At 41.1% G+C, this 25,307-nt stretch overlaps 1 protein-coding gene across 1 annotated transcript in view; it reads right to left on the bottom strand.

The window, feature by feature from the left end:
- Nucleotides 1-2,293: 2,293 nt before the first annotated feature.
- wnk1b (WNK lysine deficient protein kinase 1b) overlaps nucleotides 2,294-25,307 on the bottom strand; it is a 76,945-nt gene continuing 53,931 nt past the window's right edge. The window contains exons 16-38 of the mRNA XM_026326536.1: nucleotides 21,643-21,900; nucleotides 20,785-20,855; nucleotides 20,529-20,679; nucleotides 20,210-20,326; nucleotides 19,772-19,882; nucleotides 19,506-19,557; nucleotides 19,223-19,363; nucleotides 18,188-19,025; nucleotides 17,764-18,092; nucleotides 17,601-17,662; nucleotides 17,166-17,222; nucleotides 15,638-15,721; nucleotides 15,498-15,534; nucleotides 15,327-15,406; nucleotides 14,573-15,126; nucleotides 14,215-14,290; nucleotides 13,992-14,121; nucleotides 13,249-13,449; nucleotides 12,705-12,776; nucleotides 10,431-10,472; nucleotides 8,721-8,893; nucleotides 8,026-8,082; nucleotides 2,294-7,869 (exon numbers count right to left, since the gene is read on the bottom strand). Of these exons, the coding sequence (XP_026182321.1) occupies nucleotides 7,438-7,869; nucleotides 8,026-8,082; nucleotides 8,721-8,893; nucleotides 10,431-10,472; nucleotides 12,705-12,776; nucleotides 13,249-13,449; nucleotides 13,992-14,121; nucleotides 14,215-14,290; nucleotides 14,573-15,126; nucleotides 15,327-15,406; nucleotides 15,498-15,534; nucleotides 15,638-15,721; nucleotides 17,166-17,222; nucleotides 17,601-17,662; nucleotides 17,764-18,092; nucleotides 18,188-19,025; nucleotides 19,223-19,363; nucleotides 19,506-19,557; nucleotides 19,772-19,882; nucleotides 20,210-20,326; nucleotides 20,529-20,679; nucleotides 20,785-20,855; nucleotides 21,643-21,900 (4,125 nt within the window). The 3' untranslated portion in view covers nucleotides 2,294-7,437. The remainder of the gene's footprint in view (nucleotides 7,870-8,025; nucleotides 8,083-8,720; nucleotides 8,894-10,430; nucleotides 10,473-12,704; nucleotides 12,777-13,248; nucleotides 13,450-13,991; nucleotides 14,122-14,214; nucleotides 14,291-14,572; nucleotides 15,127-15,326; nucleotides 15,407-15,497; nucleotides 15,535-15,637; nucleotides 15,722-17,165; nucleotides 17,223-17,600; nucleotides 17,663-17,763; nucleotides 18,093-18,187; nucleotides 19,026-19,222; nucleotides 19,364-19,505; nucleotides 19,558-19,771; nucleotides 19,883-20,209; nucleotides 20,327-20,528; nucleotides 20,680-20,784; nucleotides 20,856-21,642; nucleotides 21,901-25,307) is intronic.

The following is a 25,307-nucleotide window of genomic DNA, read 5'->3' as shown; positions in this document are numbered from 1 at the left end:
CAAAGTACAGTCTCCCAGACCGGCATGCTAATTGTCAAGACAAGAAACAAAGCACATCGAGGTAGCATGTAAGTTTATGCATATACATCTCACAGATTCATAGAGTAAAACGATTCCATGTGGTTATTTTTGTAACATTTACATAAAGTGACACTCTTTCTGTCTACAGTCTGTGCATTTGTACCTTCTCCCACACACGACATCTGAAGACCACCCCCCCTCCCCTCTTGCTTTCTTCCTCTGTCTCACCACCATTTCTCTCCCACCCTCTCTTTCTGTCTCACTGTCCTTTCATTTCATCCTACCATAGAAAAAAAAGGTTAGTCTGATCTAACTGTGCTAACTGGTCACGACAACAGGCTGAATAGACAGAGCCAATATGTACTGTGCACACACACATATTCACATACACACGTCTCATTTAGGCTGACGGCAAACGCTGCTGTTATGTTCATTCATTTCTATCCTGCTCTTTAAATGCAACAAAATACTACATTTTCTCAGTTATTTACTTCATTCCCATTTCTGTGGACTAGTGTACGTGACTTTGAAGTACTGAAAAAGATCACTTCCTGTATTCATGCATAATTACATTCTGTTTACATGTGTGTTTACAGTGTCTGTGCATATCTCAGATTGTACTTCAAGATCTACTTTCACTGCTTTGAAGTATTTTTCATCTAAAAGCAACAGTAATAGTAATGCATCTTTGTCTCTACCTCTGCTACACAACACAGATCAAGACTGATTCCCTTGTCTTCAATGCTCCATTAACCACTCACTGAACTTGTACTTTTTTTTTTTTTAATTATTCACCTCTGTCTGGTGTGTGAGTCAGGTCACTGTCCTCAGGCTGCCATGAAGTGTAACTCCAAAAATACACAAACTACTAAGCCAAACAGGACCCCAAAAAGCCAACACTTTCCTGTCTGATTTAGAAAAAAGAATTTCCAAGAGTAAGAAAACATACTGTTATTTTAGTATTATTTAGCTGCAGTTGCAGTGACAATGTACCAGCACGTGGTGGGTGATCATTTTCTTTCACTGTCTGTGTCTTTCACTTATGGAAAAGTTCACATATAAAATATTAATTGCAGAATTGATCATAGCTGCAAAAACAATTCATTTGATTCAAACATGAGATTCAAGAAGTCAAATATGTGTAGAGAACTGATTTTAAAGGGGCCACATGCTGTATCCTTTCATATTAGTATATAAGAGCACCCTAACACAATATTACAATTTAAAAATCTCAAGTGCAATGAAGTTATATATTGTGGGCATATATTGTGAATTCATAACACAAGTTTAGGTGTCTCCTCAACCATGAGCCAACCAGCAACAACTGCACAAAAAGCATTAATATAACTGTAAAAAACAAAACAAAAAAAAACAACCAGACTGGAGAACAGTCATCTACAAAGTGTTCAACTTTTTACAGTCAAGTATTCATATCCTAGCAGGAAAACAGCATGATGGAAATTTATTACATATAATGTAAGTCTGGTTTTCCTTCCTCCCTTCCTTCCTCTGGCCTCTTGTTCAGAGTTGACCATGTTATTTTCATTGTATCCATGGTGACAGATAATAAGTACAGGATTCACACCTCACAACAAGCTGTTTCCTTATTTGCCTGGAAACAAGAACTGTTTAACATGGTTAGAGTAAGGAGCAGGGGGATCAGTCCTGCAGGATATAAAGTTACAGTGCTGCAGCCATGTGGTGAAGACAAGTAATACAAGTAATACAACAACAGAGAAACAACAGTCTCTATGAATTAATGGTGAATGTACAATTGTTTATATATTTTGAATATTGTCAATAACTAAGTTTTCTGTTTATAATCTTTGGTCACTTTAACAGACAGCATTATAGAATACCATTGAATGTTAAGCAATGACAGCTCATCCACTTGGTTTATTGCTGGTAATTATAAAACAGAGCAATTGGCTAAAAGGAAAATCTTTGTGTTTGTTGATAGTAACGAGGAAAGAAGACAATGTGAGACCATTAAAGGGTTATAACATGGAAGGTCAGCACTTAAAGTCACATTTTAAGATACAAGACCATCATTCATTGTGGCATTGTGTATGTGTCTGTTCATCTGTCTCACGGTTTCTGTCTGTCCACCTGCCGCTTATCAGTGTTGTTCTGCTGCTCCACAGTGACCCCGTGGCCAGTGGCCCCTGTTAAAAATACAATGTTCAACATATTAAATCACAAGCAAAGCAAATGAAATTCTGGTTTTACTTATAACACCCCAAATATTTCATAAACATCCAGCCATGGCCAGTCATTAAAACAGCTTTTATTTATTAAGTTTTTACAAATAAAGTAACAAATTTCGTTGTATTGTAGCGCAAAGCGCAACGTTTTTTTTAATATGAAGCTTGAACACTCTATACTTAGTGCAAAACATACCATTGAAGGCTGCCAAAGACTCCCTACATGTATTATTTGTTTTCTTTCATTCATTTATCCATATTTTTTTTTTATCTGCCCACTTTTGTACATTGTCAAACACAATACAGAAAAATGAAACCACTGAATTAAGTTAGGTGCTGTTAGAGACATTAAAACTGCAGATAAAATGAGTGAGAGATTCAAAATAAAATATTAGATCATCAGAGAGAACACAGACAGTCAACATGTTGAGAGAAAAAAAAAAAGGTTTCTAGTATCACACAGAGAAACAGTTGCCGTGCTCAAGACTCGACATCATTCCACAAGGCGCAAGTTATGTGAAGCAGCAAAGAGATGCGCTGAAGGAATCTGTGTGTTTGCATGTGTGTGTTGATCAGTTGTTGCACAAAAAGGCATTTCTTACATGTGGGCACTTCTACAGTAAAAAGCGTAAAGGGGTAAGCGAGTTATGAACAGGCAAAAATTGTAAAACGCCGACAGAAAGTGAATCAGATTCTAATGCAATAAAAACAACTTATTGCTACATTGTAGGTGAGTCACCACAAAATTGATCCTACGTTCCCACTTTAACTTCAGGAAAATTCACAATGATAGTGCCCACACTGGAAAACTCCCAAGCCTTTCACAGTAAGAGTCCTCCACCACAGCTCAAAAAAAAAAAACAAAAAAAAAAAAACTTCACAATAATTCTTTAAGCAGGGTGTGACTGTCAAATCCAACTGTAACTGCACAGTAGGCAGTAGAGACGCAGCAATATTATCAAACTTTGTCTGTGGACATCATTTGAGGCTTGAGCAAAGTGACGTCACATGGCAAGAAAAATAGCTCCAGTGAGTAACAGCAGGTAAATACTCCCAATTTTTGATTCTTCACCTCTGATGGTTCCGCTCTGCTGACAAAAAGTCAAATGGCACTGAGTTGGTGGCATTAAAGGTTTGACAGAATACTCATTACCAGAACTAAAGCAAAGTGGCTCAATGATAATTCACAGCTTCAACCAAACTTGCCTAGTAGTAAAAATGTTGTGTTATTAATCATAACAAATGGAAAATATCAGGGAAAAAAAAACAGCCAAAAGTAATGTTTTCTTTGTACAAACATGACAAAGAAACTTTTCATATTATTTTTATGATTTCAGAACACCAATTCCCAGCAAAAGACAAACAACAAAAATAAACAAAATGCTGCAACTGAATGTCAAAGTTTGTACCAGATATGTTTCCTTTGCACTGGCAAAGTAAAAGGAAAATGTTACACAGGAGAGGGTGTCAAAGGCCTTGAATCCAAAAACCACTGCAACATCCAATATCCACTATCACTTCCATCATTTCAACTACCATCATTACTATCAATACAATCACCACCACCTCTAGACCAGCCCTGTGATGCCCCCATTTGTGAATACTTACAGTTTTGCTTAACCAAATGATTTCTGTGAATAACTCCCTAAACACAGTGGGAATAAGAGCGGATGGAAAAAAATATATTGTACTCCTACCTCTTCGCCTGAACAGCAGCAATTCTCAGATGAGGCGGCATTCACAAGTAAATCTGTCAAAAGGACAACAAAGTGCTACTGGCTTCATAAATGGTTTTTGTTATAAAAGGTGAGATCAACATAGTAGGATGGAAACTGGATGATAATTTGGGTTAGACTGAGGGACTATGCCGCTCTCACACTGAAAAACCACTTACACTGTTTAACAAGCCAACCGGACCTAGGTGCTGCCATTCTCATCAAACTTCACATTTTGTACAATTTCACATAAAGGAAAAAAAGGAATTACATGGTAAAGAGTTAACAATAAAAAAAAAGTTAGTTTCATTAACTGTAAATGCATCCACCTATGACTGTATGCTGCCCCTCGGCCAGTGCATCTAAAGTACAGAGTGGTCCAAGCTTCAAATACAATCTTCATCAATTTCCTCCAAAAAAAATACCCCCCTTCCTCTACCCATATCTACATTTAAAACCCTGCAAAAATGGCACTGATAACCTCCTGTTTCCACCATCGTCCATCCTGTTCATTCTGTGGGCTCAAACAAATAACACTGAAATGAAATGGTCTTTCCAGGGTTTCCCGATCTGTCTCCTTGGTAAAACGGCAGCAGAGCCAAGGTCAGTTGTTTCTTTCTATAAATTCAAACTTATTTTATCCTGTTCTTTCAATCCAATATGGGGCAAAAGTTTGATTTTTTTTTTTTTAAAGAAAATACAGCTCAAGAGAATTAACCACAAAGCATCCACAGTACACACAGCTGTTACTGCTGCACCAGTCTACTGCACACCTGATCTGCTAACCAGGTACGACTATCACCGCTGACTACAAGGCGACACCCCAAAACTCTCCACAAATGCTGTCAAGTGTGTTTACTTTAACCCAAGTCCTTGACCCTCAACAAAGAAACAGGAAGGATGCAAGGCACTAGAAGTACCTCCAGTATTCAGCGGAGGCTCTAATGGGGGAGTGGGGTCAGGGAGAGAGCAAAAATAAAAGACAGATTCTTTTTTTTTTCAAGTACATTAAAATGGACACCATTGGTTTATACATTCACATTCATCTAACAAAACCAGGGGACAAAGGGAAGTGGAGAACTATTTAAAGTGTCTGATATATAAGTTCTGTATTAAGGGAAGAAAATAGCTAGCATTACTTTATTATCTAAATATCAACTATCCTGCCATTCACTCCAGTTTGTCTTTATAATCAGGCTGTGAGGTCAGTTTCTACTTTCAATTCAGTAATCAGTTATAAAGATGAACTGAAACTGCAGATGATTAGTTGATGGTAAGGCATTTGTTTTGAAGTATGTCCTCACTAAATGGCTGTAAGGATGTTTATTGAAAAGAGGGGTTCTCAGTTTTGTCACTGATGAGAATCCTTTTGAGGAAAGCAGTGAATTGAAAGTGAAAGGACCCCAAACCGTTCTCTGAATGCTTTTGTTTTTTTTATTTGTGACACTTCACCCTACAACTAATGTTGTCCAACAACATTTGCTAATAATAAACAGCAATAATCACAGTGTTTCCACATCGTACACCGATGTGCGTGTTTAACAGGTCCATCGACAGAACATGTTTTTGTTTCTTTTTAAATAGGATAATAATCATTAACAACAATAATGGTAATAATAATGTACATTGCAATCATTTCAACTCAAATGTTGAAACCAGCCTAATGCTGACACTAAGAACTGAGGCATTACTCTGAGTCTATTTCGGTTAAAAAGCTGCTACACCTCCAACACTGTGTGTATTTACATTGGTCTGTGCATGGCAGTGTGTGTATGCAAGTGTGTGCATCCATATGAATGTTTCGTGCATTCTCGGTGTGTGTGAATGCATGTGTTTCATTTCAGACTGCTTAGCTGAGGGCAGCAAGCAAAACAAACCCAACAAAACAAAAACCAAAATAAAACAAAACGGAATCATCATAGCAGACATTCTCAAAAAGGAACAGACCCACAAACTGTACAGGGACACTGATATTATTCTGTTAACAAGGCCACATTTTCACACCGAGTTTTCTCATGTTTGGGCTTTTTTTTTTCCTCTAAAATGTTTCTGCTGTTATTGCTTCAAATGGCAACAGAGAGGCATAGAGAAGGATGGAGGAAGAGGTGTAGCTGTGATGAGGAAGAGGCGTTTGGTGAGTGGAAGCCTCTGTTGCATCCATTCAGGCTGTTATTTAATACCAACACCCTCTTGCTGCTTTCTTTCCTCTGTCTCTCTCTGTCTCTCTCTCTCTGGGTTTGGATGCTTTGTCAGAATAAGAGTGAAACAAGACACAGAAGAGGAGAAGCTGATCATACCCTTTCTCAAGCTGAGTCACTACCCCACCAAGTGCTGGGCTACACCTATTCTCAATGTGCATTTGATAGATTTGAACTGGAAATCCTTTGTGCTTTTAGTAGTTTTAGTAGTAAGAACAATCCAGATTCTGAATACTGAAGAAAACACTTCCTGAACTGAGTGAATTTAAATAATCAACTTAAATAATATACTCTCACTGTTCTAAACATCTCCTCTTTTCTGCTCTCACCCGGTGTCAACTATTTTATCTTTTACACCCTTCATTGTAATGTTTTAAACTGCTGTCAAAACACTGCCGCTCTTAGAATTCAGAGAGTAATAACCTCTTGTGCACTGCTGTTGACAAACACTAAGCTAGACAGCTGTAATGTCATGGCCAGCCATGCTCCTCAGCTGTCCACCAGTTTCCTCATTAAATTTAGTGGAAATAAGCCTTGATGTATGTTTCTATCTTCTTTGAGAGCGTGAAAACTTTAACACTGAGTTCCAATTTTCCAAAGTCTTGCAAACGTCACAGGCTGCTGTCCTTCAAGGATTGGATGCACACAGACAGCAGAGGCAACAACTAGCTCTCCTCACACAAATCTGTAGCAAGTGGCAAGTGATTAGAGATACTGTGTGGACAGTAGGGCTAAAGTTACATTTTGTAACTGCTGGCCACCACATTCCTCCTCTCTGACCTGATTTAATATGTTGCCACCACTGTCTAGCTAGGACAATTGTGTGCTGCATCATGTATGGACTCCTTTGTGTGACAGAGACATAAGAGCCCATACACAACACTAAACATACAAACTGTTATTGAAATCAATCTCAGACCCTGTCAGAACCTCTTTGGCCTTTTTACATTGCACTCAGGTGTCTTTTTCTTTATCCTTGAGCATTTGGCTGACTGTCACAAGCCCACAGTGAAATACAGCAGAGACTGTGTTACTGTGTCTGTGACAGATTTTCACACATGGATGGAAGCAGAGGTGAGTGGAGATGTCCAGATTGGATTGTGAACTTCCCTGTCCTGATTTGATCACTCTTCTTCATTTCCTTCTTTCTTTTCTCCTCTTGGACAGGTCAGCTTCCAACATTTTAAACTCTTGCTCCATACTTCTCCAGTCCTTCTCTGGCCGATGCAGCCCAAGTCACTGCCCCACACCAGTTCAGTGCAGTTGGGCTGTGATTAAAAACAGCCCTCACCCCCAGCCCTATGTGGTCCTCAAGTTGGGTCCTCCTGGGTTGCTGACTGACTTCTGCAAAGTGCTGGTCAGATGGAAAGCCTGAAGCGACCCCTGTCCAGGGATCTGTCCCTGTGGGGTTGGGTAAGGGCCCAGTGGCTGGGAGGTGCTAACCAGCAGAGGTCCAGGCTGTGCTGGAACCTGATGTGGGGCTGAAAGCCCGTGAGCTGGACCAACCCACTGTGCACTGTAGGCGGAAGTAGGGGTGTAGTGAGTGAACTGAGGAGGCTGGGGCTGGGGTGGAGTGGACGAGGCAGGGGGCTGGCACAGGGAGCCCTTGCGGATGGCCAGAGAGGTAGCGGTGGCGGAGTTTGTGGGGAGGTGGGCGGAGCCTCCGATGCTGCTGGGGCACAGCTGGCTGGGAGCTGAGTACTTCCTGCCCAGACTGGCTGACTGGATAACCTGGTGGGGGAGGGGGGTATATAAATCTTTAATGTTGTGATATGCTTACATTCAGAGCTGCTCTTTTATCAGCATCAAGGACACACGTTAAAAATATACATTAAAAAAAATCTTATATATTTCGAAATGTAATACAAGCAATGTGTTTAGACTGACCTCATAGCTGTGTCCCTGTGCTGGGGCCTGCTGCAGCTGTTTGGCACTCCTCTTACCCTGAAAAGATTTTATGTTTGCTTCAGTCATCTCACCTACACAATAATTCATCACATGAAACAGTTGTTTTCTAAATGTTAAGGATCTGTTAATCCAACACATTTCTTAGAAGCAGTCTGGGAAAACATACCTAAATCTCATTCTGTATTGTAGTAAATACTGCACACAACTATTAGGTTGACTTCTATTAATGCAGGCTGTGTACTCAACTATTCTATTTAACATTGTCCAATTAAATGGAAGCAATTAGTGAAATTTGTCAATTAAAAGTGGTGACATCCAAATCTATACAGATACTCTGCTTATTAACTCTTTCAGCATTATAAGAACTGAGATCAACATCAATTCATGTTCCAATGGTTGTTTTAGAAAAAAAAAAAAATAAATCAGAATAATTCCTGAGCTACTTGTGATATACGGGATGTGGGAGATGTATTTAAAACATCCCATCAGCCAAATGCCAGTAGGTTTGTGGAGGTTTAACTCACCAATGACTTTGGCTTTTAACACACTACCATTTAGTTCATTCCTCTGTCTTCTTGTTGGCAAACTACAAGGAGGTGGTGAGTCATTGTGGAAAGAATATTTTCTGTATCCAAACAACTTCGCCCAGCATGAATCACAAAATGACAGCAAACCTGCGAGAGGTTCATGGCATCTCTGGCCCAGTTGTCCACCAGTTTATGGAGGTCATCAGTGAAAGTTCCTTTTCTCTGGTGGGGGGCTGACATGTTGGGGGGCAGGCACTGAGAACCCCCCTGGCTCTGACTCAAACCGCCTGAACCGCTCACTGCGTTGGTGCTGTTAGTCCCTGTGAGGAAAGACAGAGGTGGGGGGGGTGGGGAAGAGCAATCACGTCAGAACGAATGAACATTAATGTAGGTCCTGCCTTGACTAAATCAGGTTGTTATGTGGTGACAGAGGCTGGTCAGGTCAGAGTTTTAGGGCAGCATGTTGATATGTTAACAGAATTATATTGTTTAGTTTTAACGATAGAAATAATGAATAATGAAAATAAATATGATTGAGAGACATATTAGAGCTAAATTAAATGATCACTTCTGCCAACAACTATGAAATGTTGAAGCTGTTTCAATATATTTCTCTCTATAATATCAGATTAGTGATATACTGGGCAATGTGTATAGCTGACATGTCCAGTAACGTCTTTATAGTACAAATATTTGTACACAACAGATCCCATGCTGAGCGAGCTCACTGAGTCTTACTGTTGCCCTGTGTACTGTAGTTCCTGTTTTGACCATCAGATGGCACATAAGCACTGCAACAGAGCCAGTTGTTTCCTCTTTGACATCCCACAGTATCAAACTCATCAAAGCAAATTTACTAAGGCAAAAATAGCACACACCTCAAACTGGCCAGTGTGCCAGCATGTATTCAGCCTCTGTTTAAGACTATATATTATATATCATTCGAAACCAGTACGCTATCACAGCATGTTGGAAGACTGGACTTCATGTTAGTGGCTCTTTACAAAGCTAAAGGGAGACTAAATCACTATAAAAATAGGTGAAAGGAGGATGACAACATAATATCTCAGGTCTCCGTTGCAGGACAGTGTACACAATCAGATTTCAACACAGAATTTAATAAGCAAAAGTTTTGCTTTAATCAAATCTAGATACTATAGGGAATACTAGATTATAACTGCTTTTTTCACTTTTACTGCCTTTGCAGACAAATGGAACCCAAAGCCATGCTGGCAAAATGAGCTTCAGTATGAAATATTTATTTGATCTGTTCAAATCAGATATTAAATGAATATAGATATCAAATGCAGGGATTAGCCAGTACATAACTAGTCATACAGTTGGTCTGACAAAAAAATGTTGTGTCATGCTAAATAAAATGGAGGAAAATAAGAATGAGGAGATTCTGAGTCATGACTGACTACAGCAGAATGGAATTCTGGGCAATGTAGTCAATACCACAAGCTATGGAGAGGGAGGAGAGGAAGGGGAAGGGGAAGGGGTAGAGTGGCAAACAGCTGTTCTGGTGAATTAGTGTGCGCTTGGACGTGTATGTGAGCGCTTGCAGGTGCATGCACAGTCACTTTGAATCTGTGGTGACTGGTCAATTCAGTCATTTCAGACATCAAACTGGTCTTTTACTGATAGCTTATCAGAAACATCATAACCAAAATAAAAGCAAAATGAAACATCTTAGATAAAGTAGGGGCAATAACTGAATTGAACTGATCTCGAATCTCAAAAGAAGGTCAATGTTTAAATCTACAGGACATCAGAGGGCGGGAGGCACGGGAGAGCAAGTGCAAGGATGGATGCGGGATGGATGGAGGAGGAAAGACCAAAAAGAGAGATAGTTACTACAGAGCTGGTTGCAGGGGCAGACTTTTTTCACCATCTTCCCTGTGTGGCCGGAAGACAACAATTGGAGGATTGGGAGAGAGTCAGAGTTAAACCCCACCCACAAAACCCAACAACCAAACACAGTGCATCCAAGTATGATTATTTAAAGCTGAAGTACTCAATAAACAATGCTGCGAGGTTGAGTTGCCCAATAACATCTTGACATACGTTAGTAACTGTCACACAGAGACCCTTGAAACCAAAGCAAATAAGAGATGAGAGAATGTATTTGCATCTTTTGAATGTATGAATGTTTTTTAGACTTCTTTCTAAGTGTCTGGTGTGTGATCTGTATGCTGCACTGTGAGAAAGGCTGCCCTGAAATGCTAAGTCATAGGGCTGCCATCTTTATACACATGAACAGCTAAGTAAAGATGCTCTGTATCACAAAACCACGATATGTGGGCAATCCTCTGAGGAAGAGCAGATGCAAAATTTACTGACAACTGAAACAAGTGCCAGTTAATCAGGGAAAAAAAAACACTTTGTAACATACTGGAGACAATAAGAGTGAACTAAACCCGACTTCGCTTTTATGTTAATGATGTGTAAACTGCTACCAGCCGTAGGTAAAATTGTCTTCGCACATTGCCTCAAAAACTTGCCCATGTACCGTGGCTTTAAGATGCTTTTGGGTAACCAACATCTAGTTCTGATGTGATTCTGAGTCCTCTCTACAGCTCACAGGACTATACCAGAACTGGGTCCAATATACAATAAAGCTTCATTCTAGACCTCCAATTCACTGTACATGACTGATTTATTCAGTAACATTAACAAAATTCCAAATTAGTCTGATTATGAGGTTAATATCAAAGTTTATTAGCATGGATTTTATGCCAGTATCATGCAGTTCTTTCCCAAAGGTACCAGTTTAGATGTAAATTGAGACCACTGAGACCCAGGTCTGCCCCCCCCCCCGATTGTGCAGTGGCAGTGACACAGGTGCAGGAGAGAGGAGGTGAGAATAAGGAGTGAGGAAAGGAGGGAAGGAAGGAAGGCGGAGAAAGGGTTTGAGCTGCAGAGGGTTCAGACGCATTCATAAACATTTCACCAACACTACATATTATAATCATAATATGGATTCAGAAAAAACTATTACTCATTTATGCACAAATTATAAATAAAGACCAAAGCACAGTATTTGAACTGAGCTGTGCTTAAAAAAAAAGTTTAATTGAAAACAGTAAGTTTTCTATTAAAAACAAAATTATATGGCAAAACTCAAGTAATCAGGTCTCAGCTTGTCTTTCCCTGTTGTTCTGCATGTTTACACAGAGACTACTGTTATGGAAATCTACTTGCGCCAAGTGCAACATGAAATCAGATGGCAGCTGCTCATGGCATGATGGTAAAAGGCTGATTAGTGACCAACCTAATTAAAACAACACAAGCTTGTTTGGTTGCACTGCAAACAGATAACACAAGCTGCTCTTCTGTTGTATTTCTGACATGGCAGCTGCTCAAAGATTTCTTTCTGTGGTATTAAAATTGCTGTTACCACCAGTAACCAGTTGTGTCACCAAATCATCAGAATTATAAATTCAAAGAGGGTAACGGAGACCTGTCACTACTGCTGCTTGTTTTGGGGACGTTTTATGTCTCAAAATCACAGAAGCTAGGTTTTTGACTTGGTTGGTTCACTTTACATGGGCATATTACACAGAATGTAAAAAATGATTGGTGCAATGGGATCAAATGGTGTAGTAGCTGTAGTTTTAGTAGCATTTATAAATTATATATAATTATATTGTAACTAATTCTTCTGCACCTACAACTACAGGGACAAAAATTGAAATAATTAGCAACAAGCAGCTGATTGCTAATCCTGTCTGCAACAGACCTAGTTCAAAGCCTTGATTTAGGACAGAAATTTAGTTTGGCTGGCAATTTTGAGCAAACTACTTAGACCTCAACTGCCTCAGAAAAGTTTGACAGAGCTTACAAGTATGAGAATGCAAGCTCAACTGATTTCCACTGGGCAAATGTATGTTTTCTACTCATTCCTGAAAAGCTGATGTTTTTGGTTTCATTCGATTTCTGCAGGACACTGGTGATATCAGAAGCAGAAGGTCTTCCTCCATCAAAGAAGAAAACCCTTGGGAAGACAGGATGACCGTGACTTGACTGATATAAGAGTATAAAAACACAACAAAAATAAGTAAGGACGACGGATAAAAGAGGAGAGCAAAGAAATAAAGCGTTACACACAAAGAGCCAAGCAGGGCGTACTCAGAAAGCGCGTCCTCCTGCCGCCAGGCTTGAAGGCCAAACGCTCCGAACCCCAGCTGAACTTTACACAGCCTGAAGAGAGGGAGGAGGGAAGGGAAATGAAGTAAGAGGAGATGAGGAAACAGAAAAGGAAAGTTCAGAGAAGACAAGGCAGATTTCAAAAGAGGTAAAGAGAGAAATTGATGAGAAGCAGAAAGCAGAAAGATTAAGAAAGAGAAAAGGAAACAAGTGGAAAGGAAGAAAAGAGACAAGTGAAAGATACACAGAAAGAATTTATCAGTCATTTAGCCATCACACTGCTTTTCACAGGAATAGAGAGAAACAGATCAAGGAAGACAGAAAGGTGATGAGTGTCCTGGAGACAGGGAGTCAGGGAGTGAAGATAAACCAACTGCATGCATTTTTCTTTATCTGTACACACAGAGTATGTTGAGCTCTTTAAACTCAAAGTTTGAGTCAATTCAGCTTCTTACTAAACATTTCTTATGTTGTGGAGTAGCTCACGAGGCCTGTTGCAGCTTGGGACTCTCAGTGGAATGCCTACCTGGGGTGGGAGCACACAGGCTGGGCACAGACAATGCTGCCTCGCTGGTGTAGGCCGAACATAAGTTGTCGCTGGAGGGTGAAGGTTTGAGAGGTTGGAGTACAGTGCTGCTGCTGCCCGAATCAGCTAATCCACCTGGGGTTAACAGAGCCAGCTGGCAGGGGTACATGGTTGGGACGCTCTGGGCGGATAAAGTGCTGCCTGGAGGTGGCACAAGGCATAGGCAGGAGAGGACAGGGCAGGAACAACACACCACAGAGTCCAGAGACACATATAAACCACACACAAACACACACACACACACACACACACACACAAAGATAACAGGCACACACAGTAAGACAGCCATTACCCGAGACATTTACAGACACCCGCACACACACACAACCACACAGAGGAAAAAGAAGCCAGGGAAAGCAGTCAGAAATTTTCAAGCTCTGAGCCTGCTCCAGCGTACACCCACATGCACATGAAACCAAGCAGATAAACACACATACACATATGTGCACAAAAATGGATAAACACAGAGATGATGTAATGTTAGGGTAAAATTTTTTGATCATCCTGGCTGTAGTGGACGTAGAGTTAACGCAGAGAATTCATCATCATGAAATCATTAATGCCTGTACCTAATCTCAGGGAACACAAGTGTCTGCATGGATTAAATGAGAATGCACGTTTTTTTTTTTTTTGGAATTTGGGCGAACTGTGCCTTTAACGTAAATGTTTAATCAAAAGCATACCTGGCTGTAAAGGACTCTTGCTGCCGTGTGTGGAGCTGGTTCTCGATGATTTAGAAGATTTGCTTTTGGTAGGTCGTCTCCTCCTGCCTGTCAAGGCTATAACTGGGGGGAGCACTGCAGCCGGAGGAACCTACACCAAGACCAAGGAAGGAATGGCTTTGTATCTTACGTGACAGTGCTTATACTGTGATGCTGTTTTACTGATGTAACCAAGGCGAGTTACCTTTCCCAGCCTGGTAAAAAGGTTTTCTATTTCCTCCTTCTGGCGGGAATGGAGGGCCTGAATCTCACGCATGTGCCTGTTGAGGTAGATTTAAAAAAAAAAAAAAAAGCAATGAGATACTGAGGGAGAGTATGCAGGGGAGGAAGAGGAGGAGGGCTGCAGATTTTAAGAAAAAAAATAAAATAAAAATCGGTGGTGAACTTCATTCTTGAGGGTGAGAAAGGCAAGAGAAAAGAGTAAAATCTTGCTTTCTTCAAAACAGACAGAAGAAGAAGAGGTGAAAGAGAAGAGTGCTGGTAGAATAAAAGAACTGCCTTCTCTCTGAAATTTTTGATAGAAGACCGAAGGGATAACTTACTTTTCTCTGAGGCGGTTGATTTCCCGTTTGAAGTCTTCATCCTCAAACTCAGAGTCGTTGTCGCTGCTGATGTAAGAGTTATTGAAGGAGTTGTTTAGACTTGGCAGGGAGGTTTTATGTGTGGGGTCTGGAGACAACATCTGTCCAGGATCACTGGGTCCATTAGCAGCCTCGGCAGCAGGTGGAGGGGTCTGCTTGACCTCCAGGCTCTGCTCCTGGGCACGACTGACTGTAAATCTACCGACATGGGCCTCCGGTTTGGTGGTGACCTGGAAGCGTCCAATGGTGGTGCTGGGCTTAGGGGAGGGGCAGGGAGAGGCGTAGGGAGACGGTTGGTGGGATCCTCCAAGAGCCCTCTGGGGGAGTCCGTCCACAACATCCCCTCCTTGTCCTCCACCACCTCTCAGAGGAGATGAGGAGTCCTTATGCAGTGTGTTCTCTGGGCTGGAGTGATTAGAGGAAGAGGAGGTAGAGGATGAAGATGAGGAGGTGGTGGAGGAAGATTCAGTGCAGGCCGGGAGCTGGATAAGAGGCTCTTCAGTAGCCAATGAGACCTAGGTAGGCAAAAGAGTTAGAGGAAAAAAGAGAGAGATTACTTAACTGTTCCACACATTCTCCTCCATTGTGCTTATTAAAATTTCATGTCTTTTCCACGAGCTTCCCTATGATGACAGAAATAAAAGTTCCTATTAAACATGCACGTTTATTATGCCATCCTTAGGTGCATACAGTATTATCTTGTAGGAGTGCTTACCTGAAATCTTCCCTTTTTAATTGCTCCTCTAGGAGGAGGAGCAGAAGAAGACACCGTTTCATCCTCCAGAGAAAAAGGAACTGAAAAACAAAGAGATATTTTAGACAAAAGACAGATAAAGGTCAGATATAGACACAGCTTAATCAGGTTTGGTAAATATAATGTACATACTGTGCTGTCCCACTGAAGATACACCACTGTAAGAGGCCTGGGGTTAGCAGGGAGGGGAGAGAAAAGGTTAGTAATGAACATCATACAATCAAAATACATACATGACATCACTATGAGCTTCCACACTAATGTATGTTTACCTGTATGTGTGTGCTGACAGGAACAGTCTCTGGGCTCAGTGCTCTTCTTAACTGGGCATCCAGGTCCTCTAGAGGCTGCTGGGACTAGAAAAACACAGACATTTTTAGATGCGTATACAAATATGCACACAATAACCAACAAAGGGCACAACTTTTAGCCACATTCAGTCAGGACAGATTAGCCAAAAGCACACATGTGATTACTTGGGCTTTATGTATTTATCATGTTTTCATTTTAAAAATGTATAAGTTTTTGTTTTATACACATGGAGCACTGGGTCGTGTATTGCATAACAGTGGAAAACAAACAGTTGCTTTGAACATCGGTTTAATTATTTAATAGGGAATTCTTCATACACTTAACTGAGTTTCTCAAGTTTTGTATCACTCAGCCCTGATGCCTACACAAAGCTCTGCATTGTTATACTATGATTAAATCAACTGTGACTTGGTCCTGTTAGTCATAAGATGCACAATTTCTGATGCCATTAGAACAGGACAAGACGTATACAAATTAGGACCAAGTCTGAAATCTTGCTGTACCATATTCTATCTGAAAGAAATAGATCCCTACTTTAAATTTGCCTGAACCGAACCTTTCTCCTGTGCCACAAACACAGTTAAGGTGATCTTGAGGGCATAGTCTCTTGAACATTTGAACTGGAATTAAAAATCAAATGCCATGAGAGATTTAACTACAGCAGGATTACCTAACTAAAGAGGACAAGTCTTGCCCATGACAGACAAGAAGAGAATGCCGGTAACTTGGCAGGTCAGACTTTTCATGAAGGACCTGCTAGTCATACCTCTCTATTCAGTGCACTGTTCTGGTTAAATTGAAAGTTTATTTTTGGACATTGGCATGTGTAGCCATTCCAAAACACTCCTTGGTGGAAATTATAGGTACTTCCCTGTCTCTCTGCCTTAAAGTACACAGACCTGGTCCTCAGCCTGACGTCTGATTCTCTCTTTGTCCCACTCATGCCCTTCACTTGCTTCTGTGATAATTTATCTACATCCTACTCTATTTTTTACTTTCTATAATTACTCCTTTTGGATTTTGCTATATTTTTTAATCTCACCTTTACTACAAGTATAAAGATTAACTTGTAGTTGAATGTTATTCTGATGTGTATGTATTTGCTTAGGGTGTAATTTCCTTCTTTTGAAGTAAGATTTGTTTATGACTAAGATAAAATATAATGCCTGAGTTGTGCTGGGTCTCCCTTTAGGGCTGTCTTATATACTATAGCAAGCACCACATTATTTAGTATGGACTATAAACTTACTGAATCAAGCAGACAGGACATAAGCATAAGGACAATTTATAAGCAACAATCTGTCATAGTAGGTAACAGATGCAACAAGCAAATGATATATTTCACACACACACACACACACACACACACACACACACACACACACACACACACACTAAGTTCAGTATAAACAGAATTACATTGCAATTGAGACAGCACTCAAAAATGAGCAATCAAAACAAAACAAAACAAAAACAACAATGAAACACCTGTATTAGACAAGGTCCAGTGAAGGATGGCAGGAGTTCTGAAGGAGGAGAACTGGCCTAATCCCAGATAAACAGAGGTGATGAAAAGACAGAGTGGGAGAAATGTGAGAGAAAAGATTAGCAAAGGAGGTTATAAGGATAGTGTTCATTGAAGAAAAAATTAAAAGAAATTTCCATGCCAGATGAGTGGAAAGAAAAATGAGGAGAAACATGTTAGAACACATGTAACTCCTGAACATTTAAACAATTGAATTTCCTGTCACTAAAAAACTGCAGAAATGTGAATGAACTTAGCAGTTTCCCCAAAAACATGCACATGCTCCCTGACCACATAATTAAATAAATGTTATGACCTATAAATAAACTAGACTACCATGGTTAAACTAAATCTAAAATATCTAATACTCCTATGTAATGCAAAACTGTATGGCTCACCGGTAACCTGGATAAAGGGGTTTTAGATGGAGTGGTCTGGCCAAAGGATGAGGCAGGGAGGACTGTCGAAATCAAAATCATAGTCAGAAGCAACATTATAAAAACACAGGTTAACTAACACCAGCACATATGCTGAACCACATCAACATACTACTCTACCTACCAGTCTGTGCAGGTGTGGAGACAGGTGTCCCAGGGCCCTGGATTGGAGTAGGTGAAGTCAGTGTTCCCAGAGCAAGGCTGGAGGGGGGCTGGGGAGGATTGGCTGGCAGGCTGGAGCCTGGTGTGGTGACAGATGTTGTGGAAGTAGAGCAGGGGCCCAGTGGGGAAGAGGTACCTACCACATGGGTTCCAGAGACAGGGTCAGCAGCTAAGATGTCTCCTTGGGAGGAGGGCACTCCTCCACCAAGGTCCATGAAGAGAGACCGCAGCTTCATCTCCAGAGCTTGGATGTCATCGGGTTTGCCTTGGGATTCAGATGGTGTCTCACACCTAGGAAAGATTTGAAGGAATCAGTCAAACACCTTAAGTCCTAATAAGTAAATAAACTGAAGAAACGAAATAAGGGCAAGTTGGTCACTTCTCACCTTGCATCACATTCCCCACAATGCATGTGTGTTTGCCCAGGCAGGGATGATGTCTGAGGCTGGGAGTGAACCAGGGTTGGTTGAACTACTGGGACATTTGTAGTCACTGGCTGGAGCCCCACAGCGGAGGACGAGGGAGGGGAAGCAGCAGAGGGAGCGAGCTGGGGACCTGGGACAGCAGTAGTGGGGATGACAGTGGAGGACAGTAAAGGAGTTGAAGAGGAGGTCAGAGAAACTGATGAAGGATCAGTGGAGAGTTCACTGGCTTTAAGAGTGGGGGAGGGAGGGGAGGATACAAGGGGAACAGTCTGGGTTGGAGGAGGGGAGGTGAGCATTGTTGAAGGGATGCTTGAAATGCTTGCCAGTGGTAAAGTGGAAGGTACTGAAGGTACCTGGTGCTGGGACACAGCCTGCATCCCTGGCTGTGAAAGTACCTGTGATTGAAGGATGGACTGATTGACCACAGTAGAAGGAGGAGAGGAGGAACAAGGAGGGCTGAGACAGACAGCAGGCACAGAGGAAGTGGGGGAGGCTGAGGAAGGGGGAGGAAGAGAGGCCTCAAAAATTTGCTCCTGTGTCTGGTTTAAATGAGAAGGAACAAGCCCGACAGTAGCATCAATAGTAGGAGCGCAGGTGGTAGTCTGTGATGGGATGGACGCAGCCGCAGCCGGCAGAGGATGGGTGGAGTGAATGCAGGCTGGGGCGGTGCTGGGTCCTGTGTCCAACTGATTCTGGTTCTGTCTGAACTCAGAGAAGGCTTGCTCTAAGTTGATTGCTCCTGCAGACTGGGACAGCCCCAAAGTTTGTCCTGTAGTCTGTGATGGAGCTGAAGCCGAAACTGGAAGAGGTGAAAGAAAACAGAAACACTATTTTCAGACACAAAGCCCTGTTCACAGTAGCTTAGTCACATAATTCCAAGCATACATGAGTCCAAGCAGGCGAGGAACATTAGTGGTCAAATGATCAGAGATGCTGTAAACACACCCCAACTGAAATGCTGACTGTTAAAAGGTCATACATATACACAGTCCTCACCTGTTTCAACAAGAGCTGCAGGGGTTGGAGAAGGACAGGTGGGAAACATTAATTCTTTCAGCCTGGCTTCAGGTACGGGGCTGACGATGAACTTCCGTCCTGCTGAATGCACCACTTGTGCTGCTGTGTTAGATGGGATGTCTGGGAACAAAGATACGTTTATACACAAAACTGTTATCTGTTAATCTCCCAAAGAATAATAATACTATTCTTTACTGGAGCCGATCTGCAGAAAATAAGTAGTAAAATAGTCAATTATGATTATCACGACTGTTATTTTTACCTGGCACAGGGACAGATGTAGCAGGAACTTGCTGTTCCCTGTCACCTGCCATCTGTAGATCAATAAGACAACAAGCTGTAAAAACTAAAAGAAAACTGATCACAACAGACCAGCAGATTATTATTATTATTATGAAGTTACTCGTACTCACGCTACATAAAACCCTTCAATCTAATTTTCTTTTTAAAAGCAGGTGCCTTTTATTGCACCAACTGCAACTTTAAACCCCAAGCAAGAAACAAATTCAGACTCAGTGTTGTATTTACCTGACTGCTTGTGTCTCTCTCCAGGCCTTTTTCATCAGCGTTCTCTATCACCTCTCTGACCTGCTCAATAAATGACTCCCTCTCACTCTCCAGAATAAATTCACTCTGGACCTGGAAACACAGATGTACAGGGTGAAAAAAGTCGGATTCAGATGTGTGTATGTTTGTGCGTATAAAGCTATTGCTACATGTACGCTTCCTATTCAAAGCATGTGGCCACAAAGGTACAGTATAATTCTGCTTTGCGGGGAAACCTGATGACGAATCTCTCAATGAAAGTGCAAGGACAAGAGCAAAGCAATTATAAGCACTTCAGTGGCTTCATATGACAAAGAACGGAGAGCATGCTAATTGGCATGTGAAACCAATAATAGAGAGCGGCTATTACATGATAAAGAGTAAACAAATTAAAAGACTGGTGGAGAATAGTGTGTGTACCATGATCTGGGCGATCTCTTCAGGGTTGTCTCCATCCAGGTCAAACCGAAATGTTACCATCTTCTTGTTGTGGGTCTCTAGCTGACACTCGGCCACTCTGTCTCCTCGGTTGGAGATCTTCACAAACACACACAGGTCACAAAAAGCAGAGAAAAAGAGAGAGTAGAAATAGACAGAGTGAATGCAAACAATTTCAAACATCAATTTCTTCCTCACTCTTACTGCAACACAACTCCATTAAACACTGGAGAAGGTAGAGTACAAAACAGAATTTAAACTTTAATTATGACTTTGTAGTATTTATGCAATGTGCTATTACATTGAGAACATTGAGTTTCGCCTTGGAAATCTTCTCATGGCGCGATCGGCTTCGTACAGAACGTCTTTGATGTCGTTTGGTAGAGCGCCCTTCATGACGGCCTCCTCCTCCTTCATTGCCGTCACTCAGACCCGAAGCCTCAGAGTGACCACTGGGCACAAACATAATAAGAAAAATAAGTCAACTTTTACTTTTTCTTGAGGACTGTGACAAATGTTACAGTAATTTTGTTTACGGGTTTGTTTGTGTATGTTACCTCTCAATAGATGAGAGAACTTGAGGTGGCTGGAGTTGGGACGAGCACACCTCTGATGAATGAGAGGCAGACTGAAACACACACACACACACAGGCCCATGAAAATGCATACAAATACAATAAATTAAAAAAATAACTCAAAATTATACTGCAAGTAATTACTTTGTGAGACCTCAACTGATTTAAAATATAAAGAACAGATTTGAAGCAAAACACATAATTGGGCCAAGGAACAACTAAAACTACAGCATGGAACAGGAGCAAAGCAGGAACTCCCACAGAAGAGAAAATAAATTGCATTTATGATGATTAGGATATCACCAATAACACATGCAAGGTAGATCTCCAAATGTTGAAGTAGAAACCAAAAAAATGGTCTGAATGACAGTTTAACTAAACCAAACAAAATCTGTAGGCAGTGACTAACACAATTAATTTGTAAACCAATCAAAGCTGTACTTGACAAATGTTTTAACTCTTTCATTGGCCTAAATCAGTGTTGCTACACTCAAACCAAGCCACACAAGCTATTCAGCGTGAAACACCAAACTAGTTTTTGTGTGTGAATCCACCTATGAATTGCCACAGATTTCATTAAATTAGATTAAATTATGGGTACATACCAGTACCTTTCATTAACAAGTATGTTATATAATTTGAGGTATCATGAATATTATAGAAACTCAACAGTACGACTGAAATTTACATGAAACCTTGATCTAGATTATGAAACAAAGATATGTAATTTTTGAGTTACCTATAGTTGAAAGGGAATGTCATAAAAAAAATGTTTAAAAAACATGAAGTGGCACCCTGGCTGTCATCCGCTTGGTGGGTTTGACCATCTCTAACCAGTACCTGGGGAGGGGCTTCCATGGGAGTATCAGGTGGGGCGGTGACTACACTGATGATTGGCACCACAGTGGCCAATGGCTGAGGCACAGGTGTGGGCACAGGAGGAGGAGGGGAAACAATAGTAGGTAACACCCCAACAGGGAGTGGAAGAGAAGAGGGTGGGGGAGCCACGACCGCTATCGGCATGGTAACAGGAAGGGATGGCGACGGAGGAGGGAGGGTCACCAAGGAAACGGTAGAGGCAGATGGCGTTACACTGGGCTGAGAAGAGGAACAAGGGCCAGGAAGAGGAAGATAGGGGGAAGAAAGGAAAATAAAGGGAGGAAGGAGAGAGCAATTGAGCCAAGAGGATGGGTAGAAGAAATGAGTGAGAAAATTACAGAGAGGATGAGGAAGCAGATCAACCTGACAAGTCACGAGCTGTCCATTGACAGACTGGCCAAACTACTCAACAACGGAAGTAGTGGAACAGTCAGTTGAACATGGTCTTTGCTTTAAGTTTAATCAAAAAATAAATGTTTCACATCAAAAATGACTAACTGAAGAAATAGACAACTGCCACCTTAAGAGTCTTCACTGGTCTTCATGATAAATCATGTTAAAATAAAGATAGAGCCATCCATAGTTCACTGACCATTACAGACCACATTGGACTCAAACTTTAACAAGGAAGACAATAATCGCAAACAACAAACTTTGGCACAGGACCATCATGTACACACCCACAAAACAAAACTTAGTTTTCTTCCCACAATACACAGGATGGCTTCAAAGGGGGTGGAAGACAGCAAATCTTTGCACAATGTAGATGGGCAATGCTCTTTAATACAGTATTACAAATAGGGACACAAAGCCAAAAACCTTCTCTAATGTTTCTTCCCATTGAGACTTTACAGTATGAATTATGTGTTTACGCTCACCTGCTTTACATCTGGTAAAAGGGCCCAATGAATTGTTGCTTTAGTAGTAAATGTAGGCAAAAATATTTCACTAGAGTAGATGTCAAACAGGTGGGGTACTACAGGTACTGTTAAGATTCAAAAATATGCAGCTTTGGATGAAAAGTTCTTCATGCTCTTTTCGGTGCAGAGTATAACAAAACCACTTCTGAAGAAGCAAATATCCATAATACATAAAACCACAACATGATCAATATCAAAATTGCTAAATATACTGGACTGGACCACTAAAATGCCACACACATGTTCCTGCTGTTTCCAATATCCCTATTAAGCCGCTGCTGTTTTTACTTTCAGGTTCTGGAAATATTACCCATCTTCATTTCCATAAAATTTGCTCATGTATTTCAAGCCATGTTTTTAGTAGGGTGGCTAGTAGAATCATCTGGGGTATACAAAAACAAACAAACACTACTGCCAAGGGACAGTTATATATGAAAAACACTATGTTTAACATTGAACAGATTCACCAACAAATCACACAGATATACAATTACTTTCTGATGCACACACACAGGCAGACACTTAGAAAAAAGGACAGACACACACAGTTTACCCATATATTGCCATACATAATGTTACCTGAACCAGGGCAATATGAGCAGCTTGATACAGAAGATAAAGGTGCTCTAAACTAGGAGAGGGAGTGAGGTCACACAACTAAATATGCACACACGCCCATTCATTTTGTGTATAAAACCAAAACAATTGACCAAGGATACAAGCAGAGATACATGCATATAGACAGACAAGTAGGCATGTATACACAGAGATAAAAACAAACCCAGAGCAGCATGCCGATGAGCAAGCCAGGGAACAGAAAGAAAATAGAAGAAAAACTGTGTCAACGAATACGTTTAAAGGAGACAAAGAAACTTTTTAGGATGTGCACAACATGCAATAATTACACTTCACCCATAACAACAATAACATGATTTTAAATATTTTTCTATTTATTTACTGGAAACATAATTAACCAGCTGGCTGAATGGTTGAAAGTCAAATAAATATCAGTCAACTGACATGTACAGTGGGTACGGAAAGTATTCAGACCCCTTTAAATTTTTCACTCTTTGTGTCATTGCAGCCATTTGCCAAAATCAAAAAAGTTCTTTTTATTTCTCATTAATGTACACTCAGCACCCCATCTTGACAGAAAAAAACAGAAATGTAGAAATTTTTGCAAATTTATTAAAAAAGAAAAACTGAAATATCACATGGTCATAAGTATTCAGACCCTTTGCAGTGACACTCATATTTAACTCACATGCTGTCCATTTCTTCTGATCCTCCTTGAGATGGTTCTGCTCCTTCATTGGAGTCCAGCTATGTTTAATTAAACTGATTGGACTTGATTAGGAAAGGCACACACCTGTCTATATAAGACCTTACAGCTCACAGTGCATGTCAGAGCAAATGAGAATCATGAGGTCGAAGGAACTGCCCAAGGAGCTCAGAGACAGAATTGTGGCAAGGCACAGATCTGGCCAAGGTTACAAAAGAATTTCTGCAGCACTCCAGGTTCCTAAGAGCACAGTGGCCTCCATAATCCTCAAATGGAAAAAGTTTGGGACGACCAGAACTCTTCCTAGACCTGGCCGTCCAGCCAAACTGAGCAATCGTGGGAGAAGAGCCTTGGTGAGAGGTAGAGAAGAACCCAAAGATCACTGTGGCTGAGCTCCAGAGATGCAGTAGGGAGATGGGAGAAAGTTCCACAAAGTCAACTATCACTGCAGCCCTCCACCAGTCGGGGCTTTATGGCAGAGTGGCCCGACGGAAGCCTCTCCTCAGTGCAAGACACATGAAAGCCCACATAGAGTTTGCCAAAAAACACATGAAGGACTCCCAGACTATGAGAAATAAGATTCTCTGGTCTGATGAGACCAAGATTGAACTTTTTGGTGTTAATTCTAAGCGGTATGTGTGGAGAAAACCAGGCACTGCTCATCACCTGCCCAATACAATCCCTACAGTGAAACATGGTGGTGGGAGCATCATGTTGTGGGGGTGTTTTTCAGCTGCAGGGACAGGACGACTGGTTGCAACTGAAGGAAAGATGAATGTGGCCAAGTACAGAGATATCCTGGAAGAAAACCTCTTCCAGAGTGCTCAGGACCTCAGACTGGGCCGAAGGTTCAACTTTTCAACAGGACAATGACCCTAAGCACACAGCTAAAATAACAAAGGAGTGGCTTCGGAACAACTCTGTGACTGTTCTTGACTGGCCCAGCCAGAGCCCTGACCTAAACCCAATTGAGCATCTCTGGAGAGACCTGAAAATGGCTGTCCACCAACGTTCACCATCCAACCTGACAGAACTGGAGAGAATCTGCAAGGAAGAATGGCAGAGGATCCCCAAATCCAGGTGTGAAAAACTTGTTGCATCATTCCCAAGAAGACTCATGGCTGTACTAGCTCAAAAGGGTGCTTCTACTCAATACTGAGCACAGGGTCTGAATACTTATGACCATGTGATATTTCAGTTTTTCTTTTTTAATAAATTTGCAAAAATTTCTACATTTCTGTTTTTTTCTGTCAAGATGGGGTGCTGAGTGTACATTAATGAGAAATAAAATGAACTTTTTTGATTTTGGCAAATGGCTGCAATGACACAGTGAAAAATTTAAAGGGGTCTGAATACTTTCCATACCCACTGTATGTACATGGCACAGATTCCCAAAAGATTGTTGCACCAGCTGTGTTGAGTAA

Source organism: Mastacembelus armatus, chromosome 23 (genome assembly GCF_900324485.2).
Source record: "Mastacembelus armatus chromosome 23, fMasArm1.2, whole genome shotgun sequence".
In the NCBI taxonomy this organism is placed as follows: Eukaryota; Metazoa; Chordata; class Actinopteri; order Synbranchiformes; family Mastacembelidae; genus Mastacembelus; species Mastacembelus armatus.
This window is presented reverse-complemented; position numbering and strand designations above follow the sequence as displayed.